The sequence below is a fragment of the Helianthus annuus genome, chromosome 5 (assembly GCF_002127325.2).
Source record: "Helianthus annuus cultivar XRQ/B chromosome 5, HanXRQr2.0-SUNRISE, whole genome shotgun sequence".
Lineage (NCBI taxonomy): Eukaryota > Viridiplantae > Streptophyta > Magnoliopsida > Asterales > Asteraceae > Helianthus > Helianthus annuus.
In genome coordinates this window covers 99,354,015-99,366,650 of record NC_035437.2, presented here as the reverse complement: position 1 = coordinate 99,366,650, position 12,636 = coordinate 99,354,015, and the positions used below count along the sequence as shown (strand labels likewise).

The following is a 12,636-nucleotide window of genomic DNA, read 5'->3' as shown; positions in this document are numbered from 1 at the left end:
ATCAAATGAGGGAGTAACTCGTCTTTTTAACACACTTAAGGGTTGTCCCATGGACCACCCGTCAATGTTGAGCATCCAAAAATCTGCGGTGATCCATATAGCATGTTTTCTTACTATGTTTCAAGTAAAGTGAGCTAGTCTCGTAATTACAACATGGACATGCAAATTTTCCCTTTGTTTTCCACCCCGACAACATTGAGTAACCTGGAAAATCACTAATTGTCCACATTAATGTTGCATACATTTTAAAGATCACATCTTTAGATTTATCGTATGTCTCTAACCCATTATTCCATAATTCTTTGAGCTCCTCAACTAAAGGTTGTAAATAAACATCTATGTTATTACCTGGAAATTCAGGTCCAGGAATTAACAAAGACAATATAAAGTATTTTGGTTTCAATGACATCCATGGAGGTATATTGTAGTTGATCAACACCACAGGCCAAGTGCTATGAGCATTGCTCATTGTTCCGAATGGATTAAATCCATCACTTGACAACCTTAACCTCACATTTCTAGTTTCCTTTGCAAACTTTGGATACAAAGAATCAAATTCCTTCCAGCTTTGTCCATCAGCAGGATATCGTATATTTCCATCTTTAGGAAGTCCTTCATCATGCCATGTCATATGTTTAGCTATTTTAGAACACATGAAAAGTCTATGTAACCTCAGTTTTAAAGGAAAATGCCACACCACTTTGGCTGGTACTTTTGAAGATGCCTTAGAATCTTCACTATAATGCTCGTTCTGTTGTTTCCACTTAGAGGTATGGCAAATGCGGCACACTTCAGCATGCTTATCATCTTTCCAGTAAAGCATACAATCATTAGGACATGCAGGAATCTTATTATAATCAAGCCCTAAATCCCTTATGATTTTTCTAGCTTGAGTAAAACTAGCTGGAAGCTTTGCCTCTGGAATCATCTCTTGTAAAAGTTGAAGAAGATCATCAAATGCCAAATTACTAAGCCGATGAAGGGTCTTATAGAGAAGAAGTCTGACAATGAAAGATAGTTTCAAAAAACTTTTACATCCAGGAAACAACTCTTGCTTTCCATCTTCTACCAGCTTATAGAACTTTTTGGCGTCTTTATTTGAACCTCCTTGTACCGTACTTGTTTCCATTATAGTGTCTCTAAACCTATCATGCAATAATTCATTAAATTTTTCATGCATACCATCTCCAATATCATCTATGCCGTATGAATCCTTGTTTGTGAAGGAGTTTCTCCATGAAAAACCCATACATAGTAGTCTTCTACAAATCTGTGTCCTTTTAAGTGATCAATACTTCATCTCTTTGATACCAATAACGGTTTATACATCGTTTGCAAGAACATAAGATTTGAAATCCTTTTGCGGCCTTAGAAAATGAAGCATTAAGAAATTTTGTAACTCCGGCTTCAAATTCAGGTAACCGTCTAGGTAAATACATCCAACCTCTAACATTTTCCATGTCTCTGGTATTCAGAAGTTAATAGCAAATTCTATCATTTAAATACATGGTTTAGCAAGTATCAAATATCCACTAAATATTAGCAAAAGATAAACACACGCATACACCTTCAATTCACATGTCATATCAAATCCAAATACACAAATCACATTTAACATTAGAAAAAGATATACACCTTAAAATAATCCTTTGACCCATTTGCTTACTTTTAGAAAAGAAAAGAAAAGAAAAGATTATATCAAGTAATTAAATTTATCAAACATAATTGCAAATTATTATAAAGTTTGTCAAACTTCAAGTGTAATTAACATGTAATATTTTATAATAAAGCAAATTAGCAAAGTCATTGAATTCAACATGTAAACAGTCATGATTAGATCAGTGACATGCTCGAATGTTTGAATCCTAGATGAGTACACTAAACACCGTTCTAGCCCCACAAAACTTGGTAGCGCGAATCAAACATATTGAATTGAAGATGTTAGTAGTACATAAACCGAATCTGTATATATAAAAAAAAACTAAATAGCGTACTGTATTGGCACATTTGGGATTGGGCTTCATGAAAAAGGGGGCTGTTGATTTGTATACTGATTGGTTACGAGAACTAGGCCCAACTGTTGGAAGTTTGCATTTGGATCAGAAGATGGACTCAGCTGTGGATGCTGGCCCAACAGCGCTACATAGTGAGCCCCACCCTTCTGTTTTTGCGCTTGCTTCGAATTTGCAAGTGGGCTCATCAGTTAAGGCCCAAAAAGTTTATAGAAGTGGCTATTATGATATCTCAAAAAATTCTTTTGGGTCACAATCGGGCCCAACATGTAATACAAAAAGTAGTTTTGGTTCATTATGTGATGAAGAGGAATGTTTCGATACGGAACTTGGGATGTGGGAGCATGAGATAGAGGTGGTTAAAAATTTTGTGGAAACTAGTATCCGTCCAAAGGTTGAATAGTATCATGCATGGTCCGAAAACATGAGAAAGTATTATGATGGTTTGACAAAAGTGAATGGAGATGAAGCTGCGGTAGAGTCCGAGACCGATGAAATGGCACGATTTATGAAGATGGACTCTAAATTTTAGTTTTATTCTCTTTTTTTGTGTTATTTTGATGTATGTTTCTCTTTCTTTGTTCTCTGTTTTTACGGCAAGTCGCCATTTAAACATTTGAACTTTGGTTGTATTCTCGTTTTTAAAAATTAATAAAAGTTTACCCGGGGGCACCCCGTTTCCCAAAAAAAAAAAGAGACTTTACCTAAAACAATCAACAAAAATGTGCATTTAACTTTGCAATCTATTGGTTCCATCTAATATACATTTTATATTTTAATTAATAATTATCTAAATGATGGGTTTGTTTAGGCTCGTGAGCCGGCTCAAGCTCGATAAATGAAGCTCGGGCTCGGGGTCATTGAGTAAACAAAGCTTATTTTTTGGCTTGGGCTGGAGCTTGTTTCAACTCAGCTTGTTTCGAGCTGATCTCAAGTAGCTCATCCTATCCTATCCTACCCCACCCCAAAACCCACCAGCACCATGCCACCACCTCAATGCCGCTGCTGCCCACTTCCGTTAATTTTATCAAGAACTGCTAGGCAAATTCACATCCAATACAAGAACGAATACAATACTACTCATTGATCAAACCAAATTCACATCCAATACAATACAATACAGTACGAACCTTGGCAGAATGATTGAAGGTCGCTGTAGAAGACGAAGACGAACTCCCTGTACTCACCGATTAATCAAAGACGATTTGATGATAAAAATAATACCAACCGATGATCAATGATGAACTCCCTGTAATCAATCACAATATTAACCCATAATCAAAAACGAATGATCGAAGGGCTGTTGTATAACAGATACTCCGTGTTCAAGGGTTGATTTGGACGCAACTTATTAACAGAATGCCTATAAAATCTGAGTTATATTATACGTACTATTAATTATGGGTATAGGTTTATTTTCATCAAGCTACCGACATAATATAAAACCATTTAAACAAAATTATTAACATATCTCAAATTAGTCCATACGGCTTGATGGACGATATGGTATTGACTAGGTTACAGGTTCGATTCTAGGCTTTAGCTGTTTCTTTCTTATTTTTCTTCCGGCTTCTATTTTTTTCCTTATATTTTGCTTTTGTTTTAAAGTTATTTCATTTTGTTGGTTACTAGCCTAAGATCCCGCGAGTTTCGTGGGTGGCTTAACACAAACATATAATATCTACTGGCATTGAAGCCCATGTAGATCATCATTTTTTTCTATGCCTTTCCAAACTTAGGCTTCACGTCTAAGGGTTAAAACAGGTCCCAAACAGACAATACACGATCCTAACCGGTACAAACCCAAAACCGAACAGAGTGATCACTTCCCTCTCCAAAAACCTGTTACATACCAGCGAACCTTTAATAGATCAACGAAAGGTTACCATTTTCATCTTTTGATTGACATCGAGTTTATATAAACTTCAATATCTAAATTCTTATTTAAATTCATATTAATATACCCAGGGATGATATACTTGAAAACAGTTAAACTCAAGGAAAAAATAGATGTCAAAACTATATATCATGGTGTTGTTCTCGTAACGACAAACAACATACAGTTAAATAACATAAATGTATGAAAATAGTATTTACCTGATTAAATATATATCATCGTGCTGTTCTCGTAACAACAAACATTTAATTATTTTGAAGTAATCTGCTCTAAAGTTTCAAAACCATATTTTGAAGTAATCTTCTCTAAAGTTCCATGATGACTATATCGATGAGTGGCACCTTTTCCACCTGGTGTTAATATAATAATACTTGGTTAGCTTTATCCTACAATAATACAAAACAAAGAAAACAACACAATTATCATAAACTTCTAAATCTAAACTATGTGGTACTTACTTTACATGTGTTTGATTGGGCAATTGCTTTATTATTTATGGATGTTTCAAATCTTTATTGGGTATGCTTAAAAGGTTTTATACTATGTGAGTGTATACATCCTATATATGAAAAATAAAATGTAAAATGTAACAATTTATAAGTAAAAAAAAATATATTCTTAAGAATGTTTAATGCCTTTAAAGCATAAATAGCCTTACATAAACAGTTTTTAAAGCCACGTTGTATCTATATGTTTTCATAATGTAAAAACAAAAAACACTAAAACTTATATTTATACTGAAATGCGTTATATAAAAAAGTAAACTTAAACAAAAGATAAAAGTTATAGTAATAAACTTAAAAAGTAACAAAAAAACCTTATGTGCAACTTCACTCAGCCCAGATACACTTGAGCCCAACTTCATTTGGAACATCAACACGTTAAGTCTAGTTTCATTCAGCCCAACAATAATGGTCAAATGAAAAAAAAAAATAAACCAAACGTTAGAAACAACAAACATAATCAAATATAAATCTACAAACTTAATTGTATATTACATTGTAGGAATGGAGTCCAATAAAATGGGATACATGTTTAATAAATGCCTTTAAAAGAGATAAATGATAAATAATATTATAAATAATTATCATTATTATAAAATGACATATCATATTTGAAATCCATATTAGAAACCTTAACCATGGACTGCCTAAACTTTTTCTATAAGCTTTTAAAACATCACCATGCCATCGAGCATTCAAATGATTTTCTATACTTATTTACAAAACATGTTAATTAAATAAGTATATGACATCTACTTGTAGAAGATGAGATGTTTTTTTTAACATACTAACAAATTAATTTCAGTTATTTCAAAAGTTACTCACCTTTTGCACAGATATGCATTTGGATTCGAGTGGTCCAACTCGACTACTTTCTTTGCATCAAAAACAGCTTTTGCTCAAAAAAATTATAAAAATGTCAAATGCGTGAATACCAGCCACGTATATGAATAGGGGTGGTAAAAAAGGGTTAACTACACCAAAATGTAACAAATTGGACATGAATATTTCTGTATAGAAAATTATATTCTTGTTTCTTATGGGTTAGCTGCCCCAAAGAGTACCAAAGTTAACATGCATTGTAATTCTATGTAGCAGACTAAAAGACTTACTTTATTATTGCACCAAGCCTGCAAATTTCTATCTTGTTACATTCTATTGTATACCTCCGTTAAATCCCCTGTATGTATAATCAACAAAATACTCAACATAAAACATAATCAATGATGATCGATTTAAATTATAGCAAAATCATGAAGAGATAACATCTTCACCAGTCGATAACCACCTGTTCGTTCCCTCGAGTGAGACAACAGGAGTTGTTCTTCATTGGGTAATACAGTTCTTGGAAATAAAACATGGTAATGCCTGAGTAGGTAGCTGCAACAGCCGACGCGGATTGAAGCCTCGAGTGAAAATATATCCGACGACGACGACTCTTCTTTCACCGCCTCCTCCGAAAAATTCCGCATCGTCTTCGGGGGTGGCGTCAAACCAGTTCAAGCCTTAAATTCCTTTCCCGGTAAGTTAATAAAATAATTTTGGTGGTCAGATTCTATAGGAACAAAAGCACATGTGGCCAAATTTGAAAGACACGAAAGTATATTGAACATAAGAGTTGTGTTTTAATAATACATACACAAGTAGAAAGATCACCTAGTGTACTTTTAGTACAGAGAACCGCTTAATTCAACATTTAGATTATCATCCATGTAATATAATTATAATCATATTTGACAGTTAAATTAACAGTTCGGTCAAAATAACCCCAAAACATACCTCAAGCACTCTGTAAAACCAAATGTTAAAGGAATTTGTAAGTCATCCCAATCCAATCCAATCCAAGTCAAGCCATCCCTGTCTAAATACGATTAATCGCAAAGTACCAAACATTATTTATGACACCCAAAGCAAAGTAATTAACAAAATTCGTTTTTAGAAGCAATTTTATTATAAAATATGGTAGATTCAAGATTTTATCACCTGCTACTTCCATTACCACAACATCTCTGCAACTTTCATCATCCCAAATGATACATTTATCCATATGTCAAAATGCTTTTCTTGATTCACTTCCCAATGGCTTAAACTTTCTCATTCTTCATCCAGTCAACTTTGATAATTTGCCACCAGATACCAAGTTGAAACCTGAATCAGCCTTATGGTACGCGGTCTCTTGATTCCCTTCATGAAGCATTCAATCCCTAAGTTACACGGGTTAGACAAAGTAAATTATACTACTTATCACTGTTTACATAGAAGCTAAAGCAGTTACACAGTCTGGGATAATGAGTTATGGATAGTTCAAATTGAGTAATCTTATATTGCTTAACAGGTCTAATGGGGCAAAAAGCATACTGGTATTAATATAACTAATAGAAGAAAAAAGGCTTGCCTGAGGTCTTCAGATTATATTGTTAAAACAATCTTATTTGCTCTTGTGACCATGTCTTTATGTCATCTCTGCTCACAATTTCCTGATATAATCTAAAATGGGATTCAATACTTGTTAGAAAAGTAACGAGGTTGCATATAACTCAAGCTAAAAATCTACAAACCTGTTAAAAGTTCATGGTTGTTGAGGGGCGTTCTGAAGTGGGAATATCTGCCGAAGCTAAAGCAATATGAAGGAAAACCGCTGTGATGTGTTGGAACAAATGTTACGCGTTAAATCGGCTAGGCTTTTAACATAAAAAACACTAAAAAAATATGAAATGTAGCAACGTAATATTCGGAAATCTTGGTTTTTGAGGGGCGTTCTGAAGTGGGCATATCTGCCGAAGCTAAAGCAATATGAAGTAAAACCACTGTGCTGTGTTGGAACAAATGTAAGGCGTTAAGTCGGCTCGGCTCCGAACATAAAAACGCTGAAAAATATGAAATGTAGCATATCAAATGTAACTCGATACCATTGATTTTCAATTCATCTCAGTTTATACAAAAATAAAAAAACAACCAACTATAAACTTACAGTGTGTAGTGTGTTCGTGTATTCAGCTGATGATTGCGTTCAACTATTGGAAATGCAATTAACCAGATATCATATCCATCCTGAAAGCAAAACCCAAAGTAATTAGATTATCTAAATTCCAATACAGCAATAAAGAGAACTGAAGGGTAAAATGTTACCTTGTAAAAGTAATTAATTTTGTTGAACAAAGATATGTGGTCCATGAATAGGAAATACCTGCTTCTCTCATAAGATTGGAGGCCCTGTACACACAATTCAACTCTTTAAGGTTGAACCATTTCAAACAAAAACTAAAATGAATAAATGAAAACATACAATATCATTTCAAGCAATATCATACCTAAATCACAACATTTCATTACGGTAGTAAAAAGATGCAAACGTACCTACGCAAATAAAATGACTACTAAAACCCTGATAAATTGTTATTTATCCACCTCAAATTTAACAAAAGAGTATGTGAGCAGCCAGAACCCATTAAAAATACCATATCGCGGTGGGATATCGGTAATTTTAATTTCATGAAAAAATTACATATATAGCAATTTAACACTAACAATTCAGTATACTCTCCTAACATTAACAAATTAACCTTTTGTAACATGCAAAACATGAATAATTGTAGCAAGTAGGAACTGATTAAGACTTAAAACACAAACATTTAACGCTAACAATTAACAGTTAGGACTTAGAACACTAATAGCAACAATACGAAAGACGAATGGAAGAACTAAGAAAAAAGGCGGTGATATATCGCCGATAACATCAGTACCGATATTTGACACCTATATTTTATATGGAGACCGATACCGATATATCACTGGTATTAATTGCATAGCTTATTAATGGAAAAAGAACAAATACAACACTATAATGACCACCTCCTTGATTCCCACACATAATAGCGCGGTAACAACAAACACCAAAATGGCTGCACAAGGGTCGACCGCCATACCAAGTGCAAGAACAGTATATCGGGCAAGAAAAGGCGGAAGACTATCCGGGCCCCCAAAAAGCAATGCCTAAAGAAAGAGCAAAATATTCGGTTTTAAAAAATAAATCATTTTGAGAAATTAGCATCGTTGCATATAATGTAAAATGTAAACCGTAAAACGCACGCACCAGATTAGGAGAAATACCACGGGCGACTGCAGATCCGCCGATTGTATATTCCAAAATCAAAGCCCAACCGATTATCCAAGCAAGGCTAAAAATATAAATATTGTAGTTATCAGATATTTTGGAACTAATTAGTTACATAATGTGTTAAGAAGTATAATGATAAACAACGTACCCTTCTCCGACACAGATGTAAGAATAATGATACACACTTCCAGCCGAAGGGCAACGACTCGCCAACTCAGCATAACAAAAGGCGGATAGAGCAGCTGCTATTCCAGCTATTAGGAAAGAAAAGGCTAGAGCGGGACCCGAATGCTCTCGCGCAAGCGTACCCACGAGAATGCAAACAACAGCTCCAATTGTTGAACCGACACCTAACAAATTTCATAATTTCAAAATCGATTCACTGAACTATAAAAACTAATTAATATTCAAATTTAAAACCCTAGAATTTAAGTTATAGAAAATATAAGATGCTTCATCTGAACCTTACATTATTTCTCAACCATATCCTTTTGTTATAAAACCCTACCAAAAAATACATGATCATTTACAATCAAAATCAAATTTTGAAAAGAACCCAACACCAAATTCATCAATAAAAGGTAAACATCACGATAAAAAAACCCTAAAAAAGGTAAATAATATTCAAGCTCCTTAGGATTAGAAGATGACGACTTTGATGACGATTTTGGTGGTCTCGGTTTCGATCCTCTTTCATTTGCTTTCTACAGAGATTTTTTTTTAAAAGCCTGTTGATTTAACAGTTTACTTAGAACACAAACCATCTTTTTTCTAACTGAAACGTTGGATGATGAAGGTGAAGGAGGAGCCGCCAGCGCAGGTGAAGCCAGCCGTACAGGTTAATCCGAAGATTGTCGGTGAACTTATCAGTTCTGGTTCCTCCAACACCAACAACACCAGAAATCCATTTGTGGTTCCGCCTTGTAGATGCTAAAATTTCAATACAACTACAAAAGTAGGAAATTTATTATATTAGGGAAAATTAATAACGTTATCTTCTGCTGATATTTCTGGTACCTTACCGAGCTTTTCTCGGCACCGATACCCCAATCATCTCGTCGCCAGCCTTCCAAGCCGGCGTTGCAGCCACTGGAGCAGCTCTAAAAACATTATTACCAGAAGCAAAACTGTTGCGTTAGTGGGAATTGAAATGCCAAAAATGATTTGTTCTCTACATTCTAAAAATCGAAGGAATTGAAACCTAAAATCTGTTTGTTCTATAATCGATTCAACGTCAAAAGTTAGAGATTGAAAACGAATAGTTCAAAATCATAACATCAGATTGTTGTGTTAGGGAATCAACCACAATTGGTTAAAAATATCAAAACAGAAATTCACAAATACGTATAAACAATTGATGGGTTTAGGGTTTCTAGTGCACAAATGAATATCAATAGACAAAGCTAGGTAGAAACGTAGGATTGTAAGATTAAAAGGAGCAAAAATTGATGTACATAAGACTAAACAAACCTGGATACATTTCATCTTGTTACGATTTAGGGTTTTGAATAATCACTTCCATGACAATCACCTCCTCCAGATTAAGTATTTGTGAAAGGTAACAATTTTGATAGGATCTGAATCAGATTATAGGATGAAATCGCCACAGATGTTGTAGATGATTATTAGGGTTGTGAATGGCGGATGAAAGGAAAATGGAAATAAGTGAGAATGTGGATGACGACTGAGATTTAGGGTTTTTGATTTTGAGAAGACGCAAAGAGAAAGGGAATTGGTGATCCTGCCTAAAACAAAGAAAAGGGTTGTAAGAGAATGTCACGTGGCGTCAGTTTATTTTGCTTTATTTGAAGTAGTTGATTCTAACCAGTTGTTTCCCTTTTTTTTCCTTTTTGTTATTTTTCTTTCTTAGTTATTCTAACCTGGGTAATTGAAACAGCTAATTGATTACTAGAGGGAAACCATTATCAGATTTAAATGTGTATGGGTAATAGTTTTTTTTTTTTTTTTTTGAAAAGCACCAACTATATATTAATATATATATGGTTATGAATCATAATGAGCTACCGACAATCAAGATTTTTGTTTTCTTATTCTATTAAACTAGTTTATATGTGGTACATTTATTGCATAAAATTGCTTAATACATCTGATGCGGGGATACATGCAGCTTATGTTGTTTTTGTTTAAGGAAAACCTAAAGTTTATATGTGGTCCAGTCAAGTTATGAAAAAAAAACTAGATAATTAAGATTTGCATATTATTACAATACACTTTTTTAACATCTTCTCTATAATTAACTGACCCCAAATCCGTCCAAATTCCAAAATGTGTCGGGTTTCGGGTTTACCCATCGGTTTCGGCAGGGCCGGCTCAAGGTGGAGTGAAATAAAGCAAGAGCTTTATGCCTCCATTTTCCTAGGGCCTCAAATTCTAACAAAAAAAATTATATGTTGGTAATTTTGGCTTTGAAATTGTTAACATTGAGGTTTATAATCTATAATTATGCGTATACAAAGATGATATATGAATAATAGGATCCATAGCAATCTTTTCATTTACAAAAAGGGCCTCCAATTTTGCTATCCGCTTTGGGCCTAGAAATACTTAGAAAATTTTGAGCCGGCCCTGGGTTTCGGGTTCAATTGTCATCCTAGGTTTTGCGCACCACAGCTATGTTGTCAAAAGCGCAAAAAGTGCGCGCCTAGGCGCACCTATAGCGCCTGGTGGTAGCCTAGGCGCAAAAATGGGTTTTTTTTTTTGAAAAACACGCTGCTGAGGTGCAGAAAAAAAAACGAAAAGTGCCCGGGTTTTCGGAGCTGCATGGTGGCACACACGAGTTCAACCAAATTCTAGCTCAGAAACTCATTTTTGCACCCCGCCCCCCTGCGCGTGGGTAGGACTTGTGGTAAAACATGTCATAAAGCTACAATGGAGTAGTAAAGGTTTTACCTTATAAACAACCACTCACTTTGTTCCCACACCAATGTGGGACAAAATATTTACCACCTTTTGAGACTTTTATTCACACACCCAACACTTACAACATATAAGTCGTAAACTTTTTCTACTAACTATTAGCTACATGATCTTAAATGGCATATATAATAGTTTTTTTTTAATTTTATATGTGGAATCTTATTTATTTTCAAAGCATAACATATTTTTTATATATTTTTTCTCTATGTGCGCTTTTCTTAAAAAAGCCCATGCTTTTTTTGCGCCTTGCGCCTAGGCTCCGGGCGAGGCCGATGCGCCTCGCCTGCGCCTTGCGTCTTTGACAACATAGCACAACAGTGGGGCCGAATACCGTCACAAACAGAAGAAGCATCAGAAACAAAATAGAACTAACAACAAACCAATTCTCTGATACCTCGGTGTAGTCATGAAGAGGACCGATTATGAGATAGTATATAACTAATAGCTCGGTGACAAAACAACAACCAGACTTCTTATACACGATCACAAGCATGAAACAAAAATAATTTGGTTTTTTATTCTCATCGTGTCTAAACCATTAAATAAGAGTTGTAATTTGTTAACATGCTTTTAAACGGGTTGTGGTTACCTAGTAGACCCTCAACTGCCTTTGACACATTAACTCATTCTTTACAACCCAACCACTGAATTAACATGACTTTTGTGTGAGAATTGCATTTAAAAATTTCCTAATGTAACCTTTTTAACAAAAGTTGCAAATTTCAACTAAATTTGCAACCTTTGAACAAAAAGGTTGCAAATTCAATATAATTTTACAACCTTTTATGAAAAAGGTTGCATTAGATCTTCTAATGCAACCTTTATGTTCAACAAAGTTGCATTAGAGTCAAATGCAACACATTTGAAAAAGGTTGCTAATGAAAAGTTACATTAGGCCAATTTTCTAGTAGTGCATAATGTTACTTGTATACGAATCTGATCAAACTTGGTAACCATAATAGGACATGGTTGACCAACTTTAAAACAAGTAATTAACCTGCCAAGCAAAACAAAGGTGAGTTCACACACTTTACTAAAAGTATGTATTCCCGATGGTTGGGAACGGAACGAACAACACTTTCCCTAGTTTGGGATTGCATAGTATCCCTGGTTTGGGATATGGTTAAATGTTATTTATATTCCATGAATAAGCGTACTAAACGAAACTCT

At 34.5% G+C, this 12,636-nt stretch overlaps 1 protein-coding gene and 1 long non-coding RNA gene across 10 annotated transcripts; both read right to left on the bottom strand.

Moving 5' to 3' along the window:
• Window positions 1-2,802: 2,802 nt before the first annotated feature.
• Window positions 2,803-6,615, bottom strand: LOC110889102. 9 transcript variants are annotated; one of them, XR_004893105.1, is made up of 8 exons: window positions 6,396-6,615; window positions 6,192-6,273; window positions 5,701-5,926; window positions 5,525-5,592; window positions 4,727-4,796; window positions 4,110-4,259; window positions 3,143-3,261; window positions 2,803-3,046 (listed from the first exon to the last, which is right to left on the bottom strand). It is a non-coding gene; the product is annotated as an uncharacterized LOC110889102 (long non-coding RNA). The 9 variants fall into 9 exon arrangements; XR_002563400.2 differs by lacking the exon at window positions 2,803-3,046 and adding an exon at window positions 5,238-5,304 and having other exon boundaries at window positions 3,070-3,261; window positions 5,687-5,926; XR_002563398.2 differs by lacking the exon at window positions 2,803-3,046 and adding an exon at window positions 5,238-5,304 and having other exon boundaries at window positions 3,070-3,261.
• Window positions 6,616-6,832: 217 nt separating this feature from the next.
• On the bottom strand, window positions 6,833-10,243 carry LOC110889101 (cationic amino acid transporter 2, vacuolar). Its single transcript, XM_022136605.2, has 8 exons — window positions 10,000-10,243; window positions 8,678-8,879; window positions 8,506-8,590; window positions 8,265-8,405; window positions 7,542-7,625; window positions 7,384-7,463; window positions 6,971-7,279; window positions 6,833-6,899 (listed from the first exon to the last, which is right to left on the bottom strand). Exons 1-7 carry the CDS (start codon window positions 10,007-10,009, stop codon window positions 7,249-7,251), a joined length of 633 nt encoding a protein of 210 aa, XP_021992297.1. The 5' UTR covers window positions 10,010-10,243; the 3' UTR covers window positions 6,833-6,899; window positions 6,971-7,248.
• Between the last annotated feature and the right edge of the window lie 2,393 nt (window positions 10,244-12,636).

What these genes read in the sequence shown, in the direction of transcription:
- LOC110889101 (XM_022136605.2), bottom strand. An exon ending in TATGTGTGGGAATCAAGGAG is followed by an intron (nt 7,626 to 8,264) that starts GTGGTCATTATA and finishes TTGTGTGTACAG; the next exon opens with GGCCTCCAATCTTATGAGAG. An exon ending in AAATTAATTACTTTTACAAG is followed by an intron (nt 7,464 to 7,541) that starts GTAACATTTTAC and finishes TTTTGCTTTCAG; the next exon opens with GATGGATATGATATCTGGTT.